The 23,318-nt window shown below is 37.4% G+C and overlaps 1 protein-coding gene across 12 annotated transcripts in view; it reads left to right on the top strand.

Annotated features, from left to right (window-relative positions):
• LOC147583271 (uncharacterized) overlaps nt 1-23,318 on the top strand; it is a 461,332-nt gene that overhangs the window by 115,666 nt on the left and 322,348 nt on the right. For 6 of the 12 annotated variants that reach the window (XR_015247576.1, XR_015247561.1, XR_015247581.1 and 3 more), the window contains exon 1: nt 10,050-10,295. Coding sequence is in view for 1 of the 12 variants with exons in the window: in XM_086696485.1 (XP_086552611.1) it covers nt 10,204-10,291 (88 nt within the window). In the remaining 11 variants the exon portion in view is untranslated. Of the gene's footprint in view, nt 1-7,440; nt 7,591-10,049; nt 10,296-23,318 lie in introns of those variants that run through there. The other 6 variants (XR_015247585.1, XR_015247591.1, XR_015247586.1 and 3 more) reach the window with 3 other exon arrangements.

The following is a 23,318-nucleotide window of genomic DNA, read 5'->3' as shown; positions in this document are numbered from 1 at the left end:
GTATTATAAAAAGTTTGAACACTAAAGAACATTCCTATAAAAAATTTTCAAGACATGTCTGAAAATAAGATTTTTTTGAATAAATGAAGATGTATACAATGTTCATAGACAAAAAGAACTCCCTGCAATTCAGTAGCTTACAGTCATGCTTACAGAAACTTGGCTGCAAGTGTGAACCAGCCATCTGTGGTCCATTCTATCATGGGAGAACAGTGCCAGCTCTAGGACTCAGAGTAGGTCAGAGTCAGTCTGTAGAAGAATCTCACATTTAGCAGAGAGTTGGAGACAGAACTATAAAATATGGATACTCCCTGGCATTCTACTTGATAAGACATAAAGGGAAAGTAAAATTCTCTGATCAGTGTCTGTATCTTAATGTCATATAATTTCTACCCCATTATGTTTTTAAAAAGAATCAAAGTGCAGTATTGTCTAGAAGGAGAAAATGGCTCTAACTTTAGTAGAATCTAGACAAATGACATGCCTTACTAGATAATGAGACACAAAAGAACACTTATAGTATCTATTTATATAAAATTCATAAACAGACATCATTACACTCTAGAGTTTAGGGATATATAATTCAGTGGCAAAAGTATTAAGAGAAGTGGTGATAACTAGAAAAGTCAGGAAATGGTAGCCTTTGAGGGAAGGAAGGAGATTGGGATTGGGAAGGAATCCCAGGGGAGCTTTTGGGCTATTGGTAATAGTTTCTTTCTTTTTTTTTTTTTTTTTTGAGTGTAGTTGACACACGTTACATTAGTTTCAGGTATAGAACATAGTGATTAGACAAACTTGTGCGTTTTGCTATTTTCATCACAAGTGTAGATAGTAGCTACCATACAACACTATTATAATACCATTGATTATTATCCTTATGCTGTTCCCTTTATTCCCATGATCTATTATTCAATAGCTGGAAGCATGTATCTCCGCTTCACCCATTTTGCCAATCCTCCACCTCCTCCCCTCTGGCAACCGTCAGTTTGTTTTCTGTAGGGATATTGGTAATGGTTTCTTGATCTGGTTTATAGTCATATAGGTGACACTTATTAAACACATATTTAAATTTTATCACTTTTCTACATGTGAGATATTTAACAATTCTGTAGATAGTTAAAAAATAAGTTAGATATTATTTTGTGTACCTTTTCTTGGTAGGTCAAGGACATGTGTCTTTGGACCATGAATTTCCTTTCCCTATGGTTGGGCTTCCTCTGAGGCCCAGAACTCCTTATAATTCAGGTTCACTGCATATAACACTTCATGTTAGGAAATAAATACCTCTTGGTCCTGAGATACTTTGCAGTTCACATGAAACTGAGCTAGCTCAACATCCTCGATTTTAGAAATTTGGATTTATTTCTCCTCAGGGGATATATCATGAGTCTCTAATTGACTTTTATCTTTTACTCTACTTTTAAAATGAATCAAGTCTGTTTTGAAGTATATTTTTGATCTAGTGAAATACAGAGTACTATTGATTAGATATTCTGAGTGTCATCTGTTTGTTATCATTTAGTAATGTGATAGGCCTTTATGTCCACTTTGGGGGCTTTTTAAAAAAAATTTCTTATTTACCAACATAGCAAAATCAATCAAATGTGAGCTAAAGCAAAGGCAACTTGAATGACCCCAAACTGAGATTTGAGCTGCCAAAATAAGCAGTAAAAATTTTTACTAGCTCTAGTGAGTTTCAGAAAGATAACAGTTATAAACTTTATTTCAAGTAAGTTTCTGAAAGATCTGGAAACATGATTATCAGAATGCAGATTGTACAGAACTTTATGTCCCCTGATTATTCACAGATGCAAATTATCATGCAATTGGAAGCATACTAAGATACTGCAAAGATATTCTGATATCAGTAATATGCTTTCTTTGTTACTTTACACTCAGTCTGTTCATTGTTTCCAAAGAAAGAGCCTAACAGTTCGTATACTTCCAGATGGGAAATGATCGGGTAAGAATTCTTCAAATACACCCCACCTGTTAACCATACTTCCTTCTAGAGAATGGAATTTTTGTAGGTAGACAGGCAAAAAGCAGTCACTTTTTAATTTTATTTTCTTTTTCACTTAAAAATTTTTTTTTAATTTACATCCAAATTAGTTAGAATATAGCGCAACAATGATTTCAGGAGTAGATTCCTTAGTGCCCCTTACTCATTTAGCCCATCCCCCCTCCCACAACCCCTCCAGTAACCCTATGTTATCCATATTTAAGAGTCTCTTATGTTTTGTCCCCCTCCCTCTTTTTATATTATTTTTGATTCCATTCCCTTATGTTCATCTGTTCTGTGTCTTAAAGTACTTATATGAGTGAAGTCATATATTTGTCTTTCTCTGGCTAATTTCGCTTAGCATAATATTCTCCAGTTACATCCACATAGTTGCAAATGGCAAGATTTCATTCTTTTTGATTGCCAAGTAATACTCCATTGTATATATATGCCACATCTTCTTTAACCATTCATCCATCAGTGGACATTTGGGCTCTTTCCATACTTTGGCTATTGTTGATAGTGCTGCTATAAACATGGGGGTGCATGTGTCCCTTCGAAACAGCATCCCTGTATCCCTTGGATAAATACCTAGTAGTGCAATTGCTGGGTCATAGGGTAGTTCTGCTTTTAATTTTCTGAGAAACCTCCATACTGTTTTCCAGAGTAGCTGCACCAGTTTGCATTCCCACCAGCAGTACAAAAGAGATCCTCTTTCTCTGCTTCCTTGTCAACATCTGTTGTTGCCTGGGTTGTTAATGTTAGCCTTTCTGACAGGTGAGGGGTGGTATCTCATTGTGGTTTTGATTTGTATTTCCCTGATGAGGAGTGACATTAAGCATTTTTTCATGTATCGGTTGGCCATCTGGATGTCTTCTTTGGGGAAGTGTCTATTCATGTCTTTTGTCCATTTCTTCACTGGGTTATTTGTTTTTTGGGTGTTGAGTTTGATAAGTTCTTTATAGATTTTGGGTACAACCCTTTATCTGATATGTCGTTTGCAAATATCTTCTCCCATTCTGTCAGTTGTCTTTTAGTTTTGCTGTTTCCTTCCCAGTGCAGAAGCTTTTTATTTTGATGAGGTCCCAGTAGCTCATTTTTGCTTTTGTTTCCCTTGCCTCCAGAGACGTGTTGAGTAAGAAGTTGCTGCGGCCAAGATCAGAGAGGTTTTTGCCTGCTTTCTCCTCAAGGATTTTGATGGCTTCCTGTCTTACATTTAGGTCTTTCATCCATTTGAGTGTATTTTTGTGTATGGTGTAAGAAAGTGGTCCGGGTTCATTCTTCTGCATGTTACTGTCCAGTTTTTCCCAGCATGACTTGCTGAAGAGACTGTCTTTATTCCATTGGGTATTCTTTGCTGCTTTGTCAAAGATTAGTTGGCCATATGTTTGTGGGTCTATTTCTGGGTTCTCTATTCTGTTCCATTGATCTGAGTGTCTGTTTTTGTGCCAGTACCATACTGTCTTGATAATTACAGCTTTGTAGTATAGCTTGAAGTCTGGGATTGTGATGCTTCCTGGTTTGGTTTTCCTTTTCAAGATTGCTTTGGCTATTCGGGGTCTTTTCTGGTTCCATACAAATTTTAGGATTATTTGCTCTAGCTCTGTGAAGAATGCTGGTGTTATTTTGATATGGATTGCATTGAATATGTAGATTGCTTTGGGTAGTATTGACATTTTAACAATATTTGTTCTTCCTATCCAGGAGCATGGAATCTTTTTCCATTTTTATTGTGTGCCTTCTTCAATTTCTTTCTTAAGCTTTCTGTAGTTTTCAGTGTATAGATTTTTCACCTCTTTGGTTAGATTTATTCCTAGGTGTCTTATGGGTTTTTGTGCAACTGTAAATGGGATCAATTCCTTAATTTCTCTTTCTGTCGCTTCATTGTTGGTGTATGGGAATGCAACTGATTTCTGTGCATTGTTTTTATATCCTGCAACTTTGCTGAATTCATGAATCAATTCTAGCAGTTTTTTGGTGGAATCTTTTAGGTTTTCCATATAGAGTATCATATGATCTGGCAAGAGTGAAAGTTTGACCTCCTCCTGGCCGATTTGGATGCCTTTTATTTCTTTGTGTTGTCTGATTGCAGAGGCTAAGACTTCCAATGCTATGTTAATTAACAGTGGCGAGAGTGGACATCCCTGTCTTGTTCCTGACCTTAGGGGGAAGGCTCTCAGTTTTCCCCATTGAGGATGGTATTAGCATTGGGTCATTCATACATGGCTTTTATGATCTGGAGGTATGATCCTTCTATCCCTACTGTTTGAGGGTTTTTATCGAGAAAGGATGCTGTATTTTGTCAAATTCTTTCTCTGCATCTATTGAGAGGATCATATGGTTCTTGTCCTTTCTTTTATTGATGTGATGAATCACGTTAATTGTTCTGTGGATATTGAACCAGCCCTGCATCCCAGGTATAAATCCCACTTGGTCATTTTGAATAATTGTTTTAATGTATTGTTGGATCCAGTTGGCTAATATCTTGTTGAAGATTTTTGCATCCATGTTCATCAGAGAAATTGGTCTATAGTTCTCCTTTTTAGTGGGGTCTCTGTCTGGTTTTGGAATCAAGGTAATGCTGGCCTCACAGAAAGAGTTTGGAAGTTTTCCTTCCATTTCTATTTTTGGGAACAGCTTCAAGAGAATAGGTGTTAATTCTTCCTTAAATGTTTGGTAGAATTCCCCTGGAAAGCCATTTGGCCCTGGACTCTTGTTTTTGGCAAATTTTTGATTACTAATTCGATTTCTTTACTGGTTATGGGTCTGTTCAAATTTTCTGTTTCTTCCTGTTTCAGTTTTTGTAGTGTATATGTTTCTAGGAATTTTTCCATGTCTTCCAGATTGCCCATTTTATTGGCACATAGTTTCTCATAATATTCTGTTATTATTTTTTTTATTTCTGCTGTGTTAATTGTGATCTCTCCTCTTCCATTCTTGATTTTATTTATTTGGGTCCTTTCCTTTTTCTTTTTGATCAAACTGGCTAATGGTTTATCAGTTTTGTTAATTCTTTCAAAGAACAAGCTTCTGGTTTCATTGATCTGTTCTACTGTTTTTTTTGTTTCAATAGCAGTAATTTCTGCTCTAATCCTTATTATTTCCCGCCTTCTGCTGGTTTGGGGTTTTATTTGCTGTTCTTTTACCAGCTCTTTAAGGCATGAGGTCAGGTTGTGTATCTGAGATCTTTCTTCCTTCTTTAGGAAGGCCTGGATTGCTATCTACTTTCCTCTTATGACCACCTTTACTGTATCCCAGAGGTTTGGGGTTGTGGTGTTACCACTTTTATTGGCTTCCATATACTTTTTAATTTCCTCTTTAACTTCTTGGTTGACCCATTCATTTGTTAGTAGGATGTTGTTCAGTCTCCAAGTATTTGTTACCTTTCCAAATTTGTTCTTGTGGTTGATCTCGAGTTCATAGCGTTGTGGTCTGAAAATATGCATGGTGTGATCTCAGTATTTTTGTACTTGCTGAGGGCTAATTTGTGTCCCAGTATGTGGTCTATTCTGGAGAATGTTCCATGTGCACTGGAGAAGAATGTATATTTCACTGCTTTAGGATGAAATGTTCTGAATATATCTGTTAAGTCTATCTGGTCCAGTGTGTCATTCAAAGCCATTGTTTCCTTGTTGATTTTTTGATTAGATGATCTGTCCATTGTTGTGAGTGGGGTGTTGAAGTCTCCTACTATTGTGGTATTATTAGCAGTTAGTTTCTTTATGTTTGTGATTAATTGATTTATATATTTGGATGCTTTCACATTTGGGAAAGAAATGTTTACAATTGTTAGGTCTTCTTGGTGAGTAGACCCCTTAATTATTATATAATGCCCTTCATCATCTCTTGATACAGTCTTTGTTTTAAAGTCTAGATTGTCTGATATAAGTATGGCTACTCGGCTTTCTTTTGGAGACCATTAGCATGATAGAGGGTTCTCCATCCCCTTACTTTCAATCTGAAGGTGTCTTTAGGTCTAAAGTGGGTCTCCTGTGAACAGAATATAGATGGATCTCATTTTTTTATCCATTCTGTTACCCTATGTCTTTTGATTGGAGCATTGAGTCCATTGGCGTTTAGAGTGAGAACTGAAAGATACGAATTTATTGCCATTATGTTGCTTGTAGAGTTGGAGTTTCTGGTGGTGTTCTCTGGTCCTTTCTAATCTTTGTTGCTTTTGGTATTTATTTATTTATTTACTTTTTTTTTCCATCTTTTGTCCCCTCAGAGAGTCCCCCTTAAAATTTCTTGCAGGGCTGGTTTAGTGGTCACAAACTCCTTTAATTTTTGTTTGGGAAACTTTTTATCTCTCCTTCTATTTTGAATGAGTCTTGCTGGATAAAGAATTCTTGGCTGCATATTTTTCTGATTCAGCACAGTGAATATATCCTGCCACTCCTTTCTGGCCTGCCAAGTTTCTGTGGATAGGTCTGCTGCAAACCTGATCTGTCTTCCCTTGTAGGTTGACTTTTTTTTCCCTTGCTGCTTTCACGATTCTCTCCTTGCCTGAGTATTTTATGAATTTGACTATGATATACTTTGTTGATGGTCAGTTTTTGTGGAATCTAATGGGAGTCCTCTGTGCTTCCTGGATTTTGATGTCTGTGTCTTTCCCAGGTTAGGAAAGTTTTCCGCTATGATTGGCTCACATAACCCTTCTACCCCTAAATCTTTCTCTTCCTCTTCTGGGACCCCTATGATTCTGATGTTGTTCCTTTTTAATGAGTCGCTGATTTCTCTAATTCTTAAATCATGCTCTTTTGCCTTAATCTCCCTCTTTTTTTCTGCTTCATTATTCTCTATAAGTTTGTCCTCTATATCACTGATTCTCTGTTCTCCCTCACTGTCCTTGCCACTGCAGCATCCATTCGAGATTGCAGCTCAGTTATAGCATTTATTTCATCCTTACTAGATTTTACTTGTTTTATCTCTGCAGAAAGGGATTCTAATCTATTTTTGACTCCAGCTAGTATTCTTAAATTCTGGTCAGACATCTTGCTTGTATCTGTGTTGGTTAAATCCCTGGCTGTCATTTCTTCATGCTCTTTCTTTTGGGGTGAATTCCTTTGTTTTGTCATTTTGAAGGGAGAAAAGGAATTGATGAGGTAGACAAAATTAAAATTAAAAAAATAAAAATTAAAAAATTAAAAACAGACACGCACACACAAAATCAAAATCAAATAAATCATCCTAAATCCTAGGTGTGTTTTGGTCTGGGTGTTGAAAGTGGCTTGATAGATTAGAGAAAAAAGGGGGAAAAAAAAGAAATCGTTTGAAAGTTTGAAAAAATGAATACACTGAAGTAGACTACAATGAAATGATGGAAGTGAAAAAGAATTTGAAAAACTTACACAAAAATAAAAAATATAGTAGAAAAAAATTAAAAATATTTTTATAAAAATTGAAAATAAAAATGAATTTTTTCTCTTTCTGTATTCAAGAAAAAGAAAAGAAATGAAAGGGAAAAAAGAAAGAAAGAAAATTGAATAAATGGACCAGCTAACAGACTGAAGTAGGACTGAAATTACTTCGTTTTCCCCTAGAAGTCAAACTATGAAGGGCTTTATAGTCCATAAACTAAGCAGGTGGTGAGTCTTGTTTTCTTGAAGAGCAAGGTTGGCCCAGTTGGGCGGGGCTTAGTGTAACGGCTCTGTTCTCCACTAGATGGCGCTGCTAGCCTGCTGGGGTGGATTGTTGTGGCACTTGTAGGTGCGCATACGCATGTGCAGGAGCGGTGAAAATGGTGTCTCCCAGCTACTCAGTCTCTAGTATTGGAACTCTGCTCTCCCCAATCAGCAATCGCGTAACCATCTTTCATCTTCGGCTTCTGTCCACTCCCCGCTTCCACACTGTCCGTAACCAAGCCCGAGGCAGCACCTCCCTCCTGAGTTTTGTCTCAGATGTGGCTGTCTTCCCCAGCCCCCAACTACTGAGGGACTGTGGCTTTGACCTAATAAGCCCCTCTGCAGAGGGTCTCACAGAGCAATGGCCAGGTGCCAGCTGCACCCAGGAACACTTGTGGGACCGTGCTGCTGCCAGTGCCCAGAGACTGAGGCTAGGTGCCAGCCCGCCCCAGAAAAATTTCGCGAGACAGTGTAGCACTAGTGCCTCAGGGATTATGGAAAATCACAACACACATCTGGTACCAGGCTTCACCCCACAGTGACCTTGTACCAGCACCAGCAAGTGTGGCCATTCTCTGGGGTCTGCTCTACCAAGTGTCCTTCCAGCAGTGGAACCGCTTCTCCCTGTGTGGCCTGAGAACTTCCTGGACCCCACTCTGCTCCTGGGGATTCACCCTTCCCACCAGAGCACTGCTAGGTATTGAGCTGCAGAGTTTCAGACTCTGCATTCTTCCTGTTTACAGTCTTAATGGAATTGAAACCCTCTCCTTTCTCCTTTCTCCCTTTTTAGTTCAGTCCCTGTGGCTGTTTCCAATTTTCCACTTTGTCTCCAGCTGTTTTTGGGGAGGGGTGCTTTTCCCATATTCTCCCCAACCCCCCACCCCCAGTCTCTGTCCTCCCTCCCCATGCAAAAGCAGCTCCCTGTCCTCTGCGTCTTCTCTCTCCCCAAGGTCATCTCTCCTCACCATGTAGGTCCTGAATTCTGTGGTTCAGGTTGTGCAGATGTTGTGTTAATCCTCCAATCAGTTTTCTAGGTGTGCAGGATGGTTTAGTGTTGATCTGGCTGTATTTCATGGACTCGAGACACACAAAAAACTTCCATGCTGTTCCACCATCGTGGCTGCTCCCCCACTTTTTTCTTTATATATTTTGGAAGTATTTAATTTTGATTAAAAGAGTATTTCGTAATTATATTTCCTTTCATATTTAAATTTCATATTAAAATCAAGATAAAAAAAATGAAATTGATCACCTAACCCCATTGCATCTCCTACTTTGAATGGCTGGCTCCATTTTATTCTTCACATGTTGATGTAAAAGCCATCTGTCTGTCTCTGAAGCAGGTTGTTCCTTTTATTTTTCTTTGTGGTAACTTTTACTTCCACTTTGTAGTATAATGTTTTTAGTCACTTTTATTTTAATAATTTATCTTGCATAGGGCTAGGCATGTAGTTACTGAGGTATTTGGTGAATGGATGACTAGATGAGTGCATGAGTGAATGAAAATGACCAGATTGAAATTGCCATCTTATTCTCTTGCACAAACTATGACGTTGAAATCCCAGGTATGAATTCATCTTTGTTGTATTTTGCTTTGTTGTATTTATACTTATAGTACTAAAGAAAATACAACACTGACAGTCAACATTATGGACTCCATCTGGCTGTTGAAAAAACCCACTGAGTTAAAGCAGGGTTCACTTTGGGTCAGAGATGCCATTTTCCTGTCCTAACTCCATTATCTTACACACCAACACTCACCCTTTCCTTCTTCCCCTGAAAAGCAACATAATGAAGATAAATAGGCATTTTACAGACAGGTCATCTCATGATAACAGATCCCTGTTATTTACACCAGCAAAACCATTTCGATGGTCGAGACTTGCCTGCACTCACTGGGGTTAGATTCTGTAGATCCATGATCTGTAAAGGTGTAGGGTTCATTAGTACCTTGAGAATAGCTGTCCATGACTGCTGGGGATCAGATTACAGGATCTCATTAACTCGTTCTCCTTGTCTGCTTAGACAGCCTTTTCTTAGGACCAAGAGCTATTATTTCAACTTGTTTGATACCAAGAGGGCCAGAGGCTGAGGGTTTTCTTTTACTTGCTTCTGGTCAATATCATTTTAAAGTGTATGCTAAGGAAATAACATTTATTGCAAATGTTGCTATAAAATATAGAATCGTTTCATATCTCTGAGCAACTAGTCTTTGCTTAAACCTTTCTAGTTATCTAGTTAAGAATTACCCAACTTAAATCTTTGCTAATCTGCAATAGTCTGTTAAATATAAAGAAATCAGTAAACTCCAAGGAAATTTTATTGTTTTATGTTGCCTTTTTAAAAATTTTTGGCTTATCTGAGGAATGAAAATGACGTGAGCATTATTAAAAGCATGTGGATCTACTTAGGGTTCACTCAGTGCAACAGACTTAGAAAGTAGGTCAGCATTTTACTTCTTCAAAGTATTAATTGCAAGGGCATACTGGTCTTCTGCAAGAGTCTGCTATGGACAAATGAAGGGTGATTGGAGAGTGTTCTAGGACAAGGGGAAAATATGTGTGTCTCTTTCTTCAGGAAGAGAAAACATGGAGGGATCAAGAAATAAAAAGAAGGTCATGTGCTGAAGAATATGAGGGAAGAGTGGAGTTAGAAGAGGAGCAAGGTAAGTAGAGGCCAGATTATGGATGGCTTTATAGAGTATGTTAAGGATATGGCTCTTTAACCCCAAAGCAAAAGATGGCTTTTGAATGGCTTTAACCACACATGAAGGTAGGAAGGTAAGAATGTGGTCAGATTTATTTTTTGAAAAGATACAGAGACTGGATGAGAGGGATTAGTAAAAGTGAGGTTGAGATGCTATTGCATTGATCCATGGTGAGAAATCATATTGACTGTGTAGATAAAGGAGAATGGAAATGAAAGGATTGAGGATGCATTTAAGACATAAAAGTCTGTATTACTTGTTAATGAATTGGGGGTGTGTGGTACAAGGAAGGAGGAAGTGTCAAGAATGACTTCCACATAGCTTTTAAGCAACTGGGTAAATAGCAATGCCATTCATTGAGAAAACCACATGTGAAATAAAAGATAGTGAATTTAGGCTTACACATAATACACCTTAGATCCAAGAGAAGATATGGCATAAGCAGATATCCATCTAGGACTCAGAGGAGAGGTCTATTAGCACTGGAAATTCAGGTCATAGGAAGGGATGAGATGGCCTAGCAGAAGAGTAAAACATGAAAAAAAAGAGGGTCTGACACTGACCTCTAGCCAACTCTAACATTTAGTGATTTGAGGAGAATAAGCTGGCAACAAAGCTGATTAAGAGCAGCCAGAGAGGTACAGGAAAACCTGAAGAGTGGGTAAGGGGAGGGGGGGACTAGAAGCCAAGGGAAGAGGGTGTTTCAAGATGGATAGAGTGATCACTGGCAAAGGGGTGGGGGTTAATGCTGCTGAGTACCAAACAGGATGAGAGCTAAAATTTTTCTGATGAATTTAGCAGTATCATGGTCACAGGTAAGTCTAGAAAGAGCCATTTTGTTAGAGTGGAGGAACAAAGGCCATCCAATGAAATGGATCGTTAATGGAATATGAGGAAATGTGAGGATATAGAGTTTTGACATATTTCATTATGAAGAAAAAAGGGAGGGATGGTGGATGAAAGGAAAACAACATTAAATAGGAATTCTTTTCTTATTATTAAATAGAGGCCAGAGGATATTTAAATATTTGTGGCAATAATACAATTGAGAGGTAGGGATTGAATAAACAGGAAAGAAAAAAGTTCACTTGTATTGTCTTAGGATGTATGCTGTTGCCCATAACCATCCTGTACTAATTGTAGACTCCCACTGTACCTTTCTTCTTGGCTATTAGCTAAGACTCCAGAAAAGAGTCCCTCTATCTACCTTGCATTAGCCTCCAAGTTCAGCCTCCTGAACCAGAAAGGCCAAGCCTCTTGCTGATCCTTCAAACTTCAGTGGGCTTTTGTTCCCTGAGTTCAGTTCAGTCCAGTACTTCCCCTTTGCTCCATGACCACAGGCACATCCAGTGCCTTAGCCACAGATCTTGGGACCTCTTTCTTCATGAGAGCCCCAGGCTCTTCACTTGCTTAAGAAGGGAAATGAAAGAAATAAATACTAAACTCACAAAATGTCAGTGCTTGGCTATTCATCAGTTCAGTGACTGAAAATATTTGCCCTGTATCATAGTAAGGTCCCATGACCAATCGCTTAATTACATCTTAAAGAACACCCAACTTCAAGGGCAACTTGCGATTATAAGTCAGATGTACACTCTTGAGATTCCATCCCAAGCCACGGTCCTTCCTATGTATGCTTCATGGGTTTTCCTCTCAGACCTCTTTCTAGCTTGGTTTCCATTAAATTCAGTATGGCTGTCATTCCCCACAGAAATCTAATCCCATCTGTTTTACGTTTATTTCTGGACCTTTTAATGTCCTAACTTACATCTTTGGAGAAAATATTGAAAGCTGAAAGTAGTAGATAAAGATTTGTGTTCAGGAAACAAGCTGTCAGCACAGATGTATGATATAATTTTTACCAAAAGTTCAATATTACCTTAATGTGTATTCAGGGAAAAGGCTATAAATATAATGTTAACTCTAAATGGGATCATAAAGCAACTGAATATTTTCATAGCTATTTACCCAGAGATTGGTTTGAAGCAGTTTTACACCATTATTTCTGATTCTTCTGTGTTTACTTTTAGCCTTTTATAATGAAAGGAAGAGAGAAAGGGAGGAAGGGAAGAGTAAAGGATTCTGCTTCACTTTTCCCCCTAAAAAGCTAACAAGCACATAGGCATCTGTTTTAAAAGTCCAGAGTCCTGTGATATTTCCTTTGGTTTCATCTCTGCTCACCTCATGCTAAGAGGTAGCACAATACGGTGTTATGATCATGGATTTTGGAGACAGCTAGATCTGGGCTCAAATACCAGCTTCATTGTTCACCATGTATGAGACCTTGGACAATTTTCTAAATCTTTGAGCCTCAGTTTCTTCATGAAGTATTTAACAATATGAACCTTGCTGGGTCACTGTGAGGATCACATAGGATTAAGTGGCAAAGTGAATTACATATCAATAAATGGCAGCTATTGTTGCAAAATGGACTGAGACCTAACACATGTGTGCTAGTCTATTTCTTTCATGAAAGAAGAGCCTAATTGGAGTGAGAGCCACCTGCAGATGGAGCCATTCATAATAAATGGAGTCATTCATACTCAAGTTGTGACTCTCCTATTGGTGGGGGCCAAATGCTCCTTAGCATGATGATGTCAGCATTACATGAAATATGCTTTCTTCATATGAGATAGTCTGTGAGGCCTTTGGGGTGGGGTTGGAGGGAGTGTGTGGTGAGTGAAAATGAATGCTTGCATTGATGAATATGCTTGCTTCTTAGAGCCAGAGGAAGTCGGCTGGTAAGGAAATTGAATCAAGACACTTTCTCTCTCTTCATTGGGTAAATTCAGATCATGCTTCTTTCTCTTTGGAGTCTCCAAAGCCTGAAAAGCTTGATTTTATTACACCAGAAAGAACAGAGGGGAGGAAACTCCAGTGAAGATTCATGAAGGGTGGATGTGGACACTGGAGTAGGGGTCTAGAAGGGGTCTAGAGATCACATTGATGATCTCTACAGGGAGACCATAAGCCCTTATGGCTGAGACTACTTCACCAAGCAGGATGGAATTTCCTTATTCCTCCCACAGCCCATCGTAAGAGAGACAAGAATGGGCTCTATCAGTCAACAGTTATGTCTAGAGTTCTTCCTTGGTGTGCTTTGTAAACCTTTCCGTCCTACAAAGTCTAACATTCCAGCTATGCTATTTGGCATGGCTATCCTCTTCCTGCTCACCTTCACTTCCCACTCCCAGCAGCCTGCCTTCTTTAATTCCAAACCTTGGTGAATTTTCTCATTTCCACGCAAGACCCCCTACTTTTTCCAGTGGTTGTTAGCCAAGTGCTGATCTGCATTTAGTTACCACATTTCAACTAAGCACACAGATACCTAATGTATTCCTATTTCTTCTCATCCTTCCCCTGGGAAGAGATTTGGGGATCAGTAATGATTCATGGTGTGTGTGTTTATCTTGTTTAATATATTTATATTTGTGTTTATATTTGTATATACACTATCCATGTAGAAATGGAGACCAAAGTAGCAGGGAATAGACTACAGCAGTGAGTATTGAGAAAATGTGAGAGAGAGAAAGAGAAGATATTTTTAGAGATTTTTAGGCAGTTGATGTATTGATGTAGTCTTTATAGTGATGAATGGCAAAGAGAAATTTTAAGTTATTTGGGTATGTGATACACTGTTTAAGTCCCATGCCACTCATTCAAGAATGCCTTCAGAGGTCATCCACAGAACTCTTCTATGTCTCCTAGAATTGCATTTGAGTTTTTGTTTGGTTGTATTGGAGTAGAATCCATCCTCAAGAGGGTTCTTCCATATTTGTGTTAAAGTTAGGTACAGGCCAGGATAGCTGGGTCAGAGGTCAAAATAAATTAAGGGCCAAAGGACAATGATGAAAATAATTCACGACCAAGGCCCAGAAAAAAAGTGATGTAAGGGGGCTTGGAACCCTCCAATGGCCAGACTGCATGTGGGTTAAAGATCCTAACTACTAAATGGGGGAAAGCATGGTGCCTGACAGCCCTTCTAGATCTATAGTTTGCTGTAAATCCCTCAAATTATTAGCACCAATCCTGGATTTATTTTAGTAATCCATCTTCTGGATCAGAGACTTCACCAGGACTGATCCTAAATCATAATCAGGAGTGTGAGGCCAACATTTTCAGCTTCCTTTTAGACATCCCACTTGGTGGCCTTTCTCAGACTCAGCATATCCAGAACTGAACCTTTTGAAATCCTCTGTAGGTTTAGTTTAGATCACCAGTCACCTAGGTAACTGGGAAGGAAACACTGATTTCCTCCTCTCCCTCATTCTCTACCTCGAAGACCATCAGGTGAGTTGTTCCTACTCCCTAAAGCTCACTATATAATACCCTTTTCTCTTGAGCATATCTCCCTTATTTCAGATCCTCACCATTGTCTTCCTAATTAGCTTTTCAACTATAATCATCCATTATGTATTTCACCACCTGCCCTGTCAGCAGAATGATCTTTCTAAAATATTTTGATGGCTTTCATAGTCCCATGTTCTTTCACATCTTCAAGCTATGACTTCTACCCAGAATGTCCTTTCCTCACCTTGTCTGCCTGCAAGATTTGACTCAGATACTTTCTCTGAATCCTTCCTTGATTCCTTTCTATTAAAGTCAGTTTCTGTCTCCTCATTAATCCCACAACATTTTGACCATGAGGTGGTACAGGTCAAGGACTGTATCTTATTTTCCTTAAGTTAATATTTATTAAGTGATTAAGTTTTATGCTATATCTGAGACACTGTGGATTTGTTTCTACATGGTAATAAGTTATTAAGATTATTAAAAACTAAACAAAGAGCAAGCTAGGAATAGAAAGATGCTTTCTTAACCTGATAGACTAAAAACTAAAAAAAGCCTATACCTGGGGCAATTAAATGCCCAACTCTTGATTTCAGCTCAGGTCATGATCTCATGGTTGTGAGATCGAGCCTTGTGTGGGACTCTGCATAAGATCTTTCTCTCTTCCCTTGCCCCTCCCATGCTCTTTTGCACACACTCTCTTAAATAGATAGATAGATAGATAGATAGATAGATAGATAGATAGATAGATAGATAAATGCCTATAACTAACATTACACTTACAGGTGAAATATTGAATGCTTTCCCTTTGAGGTCAAGAATAAGACAAGGATGTATATACTATTACCATTTCTCTTCAGTATTTTATTTGAGGTTTAGTCAGTGCTACAGTGAAAGAAAAAGAAGCCATAATGGTATACGTAAAAATATATTAAGCTATATGTTAGAGATTAATGTACCTTATACACTACATATATTTTTATTATATATATATATATATATATATATATATAGCTTAACCCTAAACTAAAAAGAAGTAATGGAGTTATCTTCAAATATTAACTTCATTATTCTTTTTGAACTGGGCTTGTATCTATAGTTTAACCTCCAGTCAGGTATTTATACTTCCTGTTATCAGGATTGCTCACTATAGCTTCCAGTACAGTATGTGGCAGTACCAGAAACAGGGCAGTTGGGCTGATTCCTTGTAGAGAGAGACTGGTAAAAAAGCTGTTTTTCTCCTCATAATTTCCTTCTAAGACAAGTGTTTTTCTCTCTCTTTTTCCAGTTAAGATATAATTTGCATACCATAAAGTTCACCCTTTTAAAGTATAGTGTACAGTAGGGTTTTTTAAATTTTTTTTAATGTTTATTTATTTTTGAGAGACAGAGAGAAACAGAGTGAGAGCAGGGGATGGGCAGAGAGAGAGGGAGACACAGAATCCAAAGCAGGCTGCAGGCTCTGAGCACAGAGCCCGACGCGGAGCTTGAACTCACGAGCTGTGAGATCATGACCTGAGCTGAAGTTGGACTGTCAACCAACTGAGCCACCCAGGCACCCCTAGTGTACAGTAGTTTCAAATACGTTCACAAGGTTGTGAAACTATCACCACTGTCTAATCCCAGAACATTTCATCACCTTGAAAAGTGGTGCTGTACCCACTAGCAGTCCTCCCCATCCTCCACTCACCCACCCAGCCCCTTGAAAGCACTAAGCTATTTTCTGTGTCTCTCAATTTGCCTATTCTCACATCTAATGTAAATGAAATTATACAATCTGTGGCCTTTTATGAAAGACAACTGATTTTAAAGAAAAATTAATAATATTGTTAAGTGGAGTTTGTAACAGATATAGAAGTTAAAGGAATGACAATAATAGCCTCAAGGTCTGGGGTGGGAGTACAGCAGACAGAAGGTGGTCTCACAAAGATTTCCACATCCTAATATCTGGGACTTGTGAATATGTTATATTGTATAGCAAAAAAGAATGAAGGTCACAGATGGAATTGAAATAGGGAGATCATCCTGGATTATTTGAATAGATTCAATCTAATCCTATAAAGTCTTAAAAGTGAGGCAGAATAATGGGTCAGAGAAATATGATGGGAAACGATCTCAACTCGCTGGTGGTTGCTGGCTTTGAAGACAGAGGAAGATGGCTGTAAGCCGAGGAATTGAGGAACCTCTAGAAAAGAACAATCCTCAGTGTACAGTGAGTGAGAAAATGAGAATCTTGATCCTACAACATCAAGTAACTGAGTTCTGCCAGCACCCTCAATGAGTAGGTAATTGGTTCTCCCCCAGAGCCCTGAGAAAGAAACAGAGCCTTGCCAACTCTTTGGTTTTAGCTCAGTGAGATCTATGTCAGAATTCTGGCTTTACAGAACTAGAAGATAATAAATTTGCATTGCTTTACCCTCCAACCTTGTGGCAAATTATTATGGCAGTAGTAGAAAACTAATACCAAGTGTTGGAGAGAATATGTAGCAACTGGAATTCTTATAGTTTCTAGTGGGAGTGTAAAATGGTACAACCCCTTTAGAAAACAGTGTGACAAGGGACACCTGGGTGGCTCAGTCAGTTGAGTGTCTGACTTCACCTCAGGTTATGATCTCATAGTTTGTGGGTTCGAGCCCTGTGTTGTGCTCTGTGCTGACAGCTCAGAGCCTGGAGCCTCCTTCAGATTCTGTGACTTCCTCTCTCTCTCTGTCCCTCCCACACTCACACTCTGTTTCTCTCTCCCTCAAGAATAAATAAACATTAAAAAAAATTTTTTTTTAAATGTGACAATTTTTTATATAGTTAAATATAAACTTAACATGTGACTCAGTAAGTCAACTCTTGAGCATTTACCCAGAAAAGAAAACATGTCCATAGAAAGTCTTTTACATGAGTATTCATAGCAGTTTTATTTATAATAACCCCAAACTAAAAACAACTTAAAAATCCTTCTACAGATAAATGGGTATTTATATATTTTGGTATACTCATACAAAAAATATTACTTAACAATAAAAAGGAAGAATTATTAATACAAGCAACAACACGGATGAATCTCAAAAACATTTAAGTAAAAGAAGGCAGACAAAAGAACACATACTGCATTTTCCTCACCCCACTCCATTTACATAAAGATATAAAACAAGTGAAACTAAAATCTGTAGTAATAGAATTAGGGTTCCTATGGCAGGAGGTAGAGTAGAATTGACTGCAAAGGGGCATAAGGAAACTTTGTGGGGTGCTGGAAATGTTCCATATCTTGATTAGGGAGGTGATTACATAGTTATAGACAATAAAACAAAACTCATCAAACTGCATATTAAAATGGTTACATTTTATTGTATGTAAATTTGCAAAGAGTTGATAATAAAGTTAAACATGCTAGGTGATATTACACATGACATAAAAACTTGGCTGCACATATAGGCAGACAGAGGTATTAATCTTAACTCTGACATTAACTAAACTATATTACCTAGAACAACACACTTCTCTGAACTCCCATATTCCCATCTATAAAGTAATGGGTTAGACCAAATTGGAGGTTCCCAACCCTGGCTGCACATTAGTGTCACCTGGAAAGCTTTTCAAACGTACTGATAATCGGGTTACATGCCCAAAGATTGTCATTTTAATTGTCCTTGATGTTGGGCTCAAGTGCTGGCATTTTTTTCTTACAGAAACTTCTTAACTGATTCTAGCATGTATTGGTGTGAGAATCAGAGCTTTAGAAAATTTATAGAAGGAGAAGTATGCAATTTTATCTACATGGAAATTGGTTTCCAGTCTCTAAGAATAGCATTATTGATTATTAGACTATGACTTAGAAATTGCAAAAATGTTGGAAAAGATGCCTAGAAAGATGTAATACGTGACATGCGTATTGTCAAAATTCCAAATGGAGAGTCATTTGAAGAATATATATTCAATAACCAGTCCCAGCTTTCTCCATCATTATCCCAGACTAAAATGCATATAAAAGATACATTACCTGGTTTATAGAAAGTACCTTATAAGATAATCAGAATATACTTCAATTTTCAAATTTTGAATTTGTACTAGTTTAAATTTCTATTTTTATATATCATTTTATACAATTAACTGGTAGGAAGTGCTTTCTTGATAGGCTGTTCAAGAGACAGTTTAATTTCTAGGCTCTTAAAATGATTGAGGCATCTATAGAAGAACCTTCTATGCTAGTTCTTAGTGAATCATCCAAGAAGACTCATGAGTTTCTCTAACATTTTGAAGCTAGTCAACAGGGAGATCCAATTTAGTAATTCAAAGAATGATTCTTCTCTTTGTGGATTTTCCAGCTGCCCTGTCTCACTTCTTTCTTTGATTGTTTGACTACCATTTGCCTATTTCTCCATTGGAAGAGAAACTTGGACACTTGCGAGAAACCATGTCATAGTTAATCTGTATATTTGGCAAATAGCTCCATTTGTGGGAAAAAATGGAAATGGTGTTTTAAACAGTGCTTTTTAGAATTATCCTAAAATCATCTATAACAAGCTATCCACATCTTGATGCTATTGATGTATGTTGGGGTGGGGGAGGGGGGAGATAGGTTTATGGTAAACAGTAGACTCTTTTCAGCAGTTCAAACCTGAAACATGGGACTAATTCTATTTTTAAAAGTTTCTATTTTCCAAAGGAGTTTTTTTGTTGTTGTTACATTTAATTTGCTACCTCTTAGTCATGGAGTAGTTGTGAGTACAAGTCAATGTCAGTCGTTTAGAAATTATCCCAGTGGGGGCAACTGGGGTCTTGGGAAAGAAAACCCACACTGGTACAATAACATATGGTCTAACAAATTCACAACTGAGTGACTTTTCTTGCAGCTGTGGTTCAAATTATAGGCATTTCAGATGCTTAACAGTGACTTTAATTTACTGTGAGGAAGTGTATGCTGAGCATCTGGAAGGACATGATTTTACTTTAATCATTTTGATTTAGGTGACAGTAATTACAAGTATCATCATGGTCTGTGGAGAAAACATTGGTTTGACTGTTACCGGCCAGGACTTGTTTCCATCCTCCATATTGGCATTTCTTTTCTTGCACCAAGAGGGTTAAATCACCAAAAAAGCGGGGTGGTTAAATTACCATTTCTGAAAGTTCTTTTTCTCCTTAAGTGCCTGGCATGAGCATGGATTCATAATAATTCAAATTGGTGAATTTACTTAGCCCAACTGATAACACGTTAAAAGATTAAGAATAGTGCTATTTAAGGTGCCTTTAAAAAGCAGTGTGCATCTGTCCTGGAAATTTTATAGCTAAATAGTGTAGTAACTGGAAAGTCCTTGGAGTAACATAAATTATTTCTGTCTCTGATTATGCAGGTAGTTTTGTGAAAAACTCTACTAGGTAGCCTGCCAAGAAGGCATTAAGTGTGGAATGGGGCAAATGCCTTGCTCTTAAACTCTTAGGTTATTCTATTTCCTGTTTTAAAGGCATAGAATTAGAAAGATTAGAATAATCATTTAACTCTAAATCTAAAGAAGAGATTTAAACTCAAGATCAAAATATCTCACAACCAGAAAAATCTTCAAATTAGAGGGAAGATCCAGGAGATATGAATAAACATACTTCAGTATGGAGACATAATTAAGCATCCATGGCACATGGTAGGTAGTCAGAATAAATGAGAATCCCAACCAATCAATACTTTGTAGAAGTTGTTTGTATAACAGTTCCTATAGTTAAAAGCATCTTACAAAAAAAAAAAAAAAAAGAGCTCCTTAATGGTTTAAAAAATAGGTAAAATTCCCTAGAGATAGTTCTCTATTGAAAAGAACCAACTCTGTTGCTCTGCCAGTATAACTTTATATTTCTGGGCTGAGTCTCATTCTTCAATTGTAATATGAAGACCATAACATATCTTCTTTCTGTCTCATCAGATTGTGGTGAAGATCAGATGAGCAAATAGAAATGCTTCATAAATTAAAGAGAGTTGAAAAATGCAGTGTTTTCCATATTATCTTATTTATATTTTCCCATAAAAGATTCTTCCTTTTCCTCTGTCCTCTACTGTGTACATACTGATAAAGGTATTTGAGATCGAGACACTGTATTTCTTCTGGACCTTATAAATAACAATGCTTTTGGTCATGGGGTCATTCAGAGAGGCTGTACCCAATTATTTCAGAGATGATCAAGCTGAGTCCTGTTCATTTGGGATTGTTTTCTCTAAGGTTATCTTCTTGGAAGCAATTTCTCTTCTTGTTAGTAGCTCCTTTCAAGGAAAGATAGCAGATATTAAAGGACACAATGTCATGTTTTTTTAGGGGAAAAGGAGCATTGGAGACTCCAGCTCAGAACCTCTTGTTATTCCTAAGAATAAGGTCCAATAGAGCAAAGTTCTTTGGTTATAAGAAAATACATCTGCCTACGGCAATGCTAGATGTTCCCCCTGTCTCTCCCTGTCCAGTGCTGTTATTATTATTCTAGTGTAATTAATTTGACCAGTAAAAATTATTTTGGCATACAGGGGTTTAAGGTCTTAATATAGGGATAATCATTTTCCCCTGCCCTTCCTATCTGCTTCTTTGCCTTGGCATTTGAGAAGTCACAGTGGTTGAGAAGTCCCAGAGCCTGTAGTGAAGATACTTAAAGCTAGGGACACTTTGTATCTTTTTTATTATATCCTTACTTTTATTCTTGTAGAATCCATAAAATAGATTATGTGAAGAGAAACTCTTAACACTAGATGATTTTAATGTCTTGGTTATTAAAGTTGGCAACTTCAATATACTCAAAAACATACTCAAATTAGAGTGTATTCTGGATTGATAAATTATGGAATATGTACTTAAGAGGATTTACATTATAGAGATTGGAATTAAATACTCAGGTAAAGGTATCATGGTGGGAGCCTTCCAGCATAAATGCTTCTCTGTTAGCTTACCAATAATGATCATCCCTTTCACCTTGCTATTGTGTGGTTTAGGAAAGGCATGTGACCTGATTCTAGCCAATGATTGATGGGGGAAGGTCTGCTAGGAAGAACTGAGGTTTCTGGGAAGGATTTTCTTGCTCCCAAAATTTCAGAAAGAAGACATGGCCTTTTTTCTTCCTCTGGACAGAGTTATGTCTAGATGTGATGCCCAAAACTGCTACAGGCATCTTGACGTCTACTTGAGAAGGAATCCATATGTAAGCATTGCAGAGCTAAGGGAGATGTTAGAGAGGTGGAGTTAAAACCCTGAGAAACTGTGTTTCTGGAAAATAATAAATTATTTTAACCTGCTTAATAGAAGTTTTCTGTTAACCTGTAGCTGAAAGTATCCTAATTAAAAATTTGAGTGACATAAACTCTTAATAATTGATAATCCATCCTCACACTCTCATTTCTGTGAGAATGTTTCAAAGCTTGTGGTTTTGCTGATATATGGCCATTCCTTATAAATTTCTCTGGAAGGAAATATGAATCTCAAAGTAGAGAAATATAATAATAATTTATTATTATTAAAAGACTCTTTCTGGATAATCTTCTTATTTCAGGTGGGTTGGTTAAAGGATAAAATTAACCAGGTTGGGGGTGGGGTGGGTAGGAATTCATCAAAAAGTCTTTTTTGAGTATCTGGTAGTGCCCAACAATCTACCAGATAGTTAATCAAGAGTAGGCAAATTACTTGTGTTATTTTCATGAGAAAGACTGCTTTTATTCAGTTACATATTTCTAAAGGAAATGTTTTTAATTCCCAGCCTGATAGCTCTTATGCTGTTAGTACCTAGTGCAAAGAAATGTGCTTGAAGAATTTGTGTTGACTTTTCTTTGTTAGCCAACATGAAGGCAGCCAGACTCTGCCAAAATCAGCACTAAAACTATTTCTCATGAGTAATAACAATAATATTCTTTTCCTTTATAGCATCTTTAATCCAAGAATCTTAAGCCTATATAAACATTTGTCTAGCAGTACACTCAGAATCTCAGTATTTGGTTGATAGGGAAATTCAACTCGATGGAAGAACACAGAAATAAAAGTATAACCCGGAATCTTGACTCTAAATGGTCTTTCAATCTATTGTCCCCACCCAACCATTCAAGGAAAATAAAATTATAGAGGATAAACAACTGATGTGTTCCAACCCCAACTAATGATTCATGATTTCTCTTTTCCTACTTTTTAAAATTATTTTTAATTTTATTTTTGACAGTGGGAACTCTAAATGGCAAAGGAGGAGGGAATTGAGCTGATTATAACTATCACAATATCTTGAGTCTGCAAAAAAACTTGGCAATATTTGACGAGTGAGGTTTCTTTGGATATTTACAGAACTTCCTGTTGGACTGAAGTATTGTCAAACGATCTTTCTCTTGGTTCTTAAGTAATTCTCTTTCTAAATTGAAAGGGAAGAGGAAATCACAGAATTAAGTTTTGGAGGAATAAAATACAATGATGCATTAAATTTCCAAAATTCTGAGGTTTCACAGCTTATGAAAAGAGCTTTGAATTCCACTATTTGGACTTAGGATAAGTCAGCAGAAGCAAGGTAGAAGTTTAAGAAAATTCATAATCAAGCTAAGATTTCATGCAGTTATATTTAACAAACAAAACCTTTCTTTGAACACAAAGAAATGAAAATTAGTAAGCTGATTATAAATTAATCATTTCCTAATAAGGTGGACCCACCAAGGCTCAACTTGGCAACATTTTGATTAATCCATTTTTGGTTAATAATGATTACT

Source organism: Puma concolor, chromosome A2 (genome assembly GCF_028749965.1).
Source record: "Puma concolor isolate L17-30 chromosome A2, mPumCon1.1.hap2, whole genome shotgun sequence".
NCBI classification, from domain to species: Eukaryota; Metazoa; Chordata; class Mammalia; order Carnivora; family Felidae; genus Puma; species Puma concolor.
This window is presented reverse-complemented; position numbering and strand designations above follow the sequence as displayed.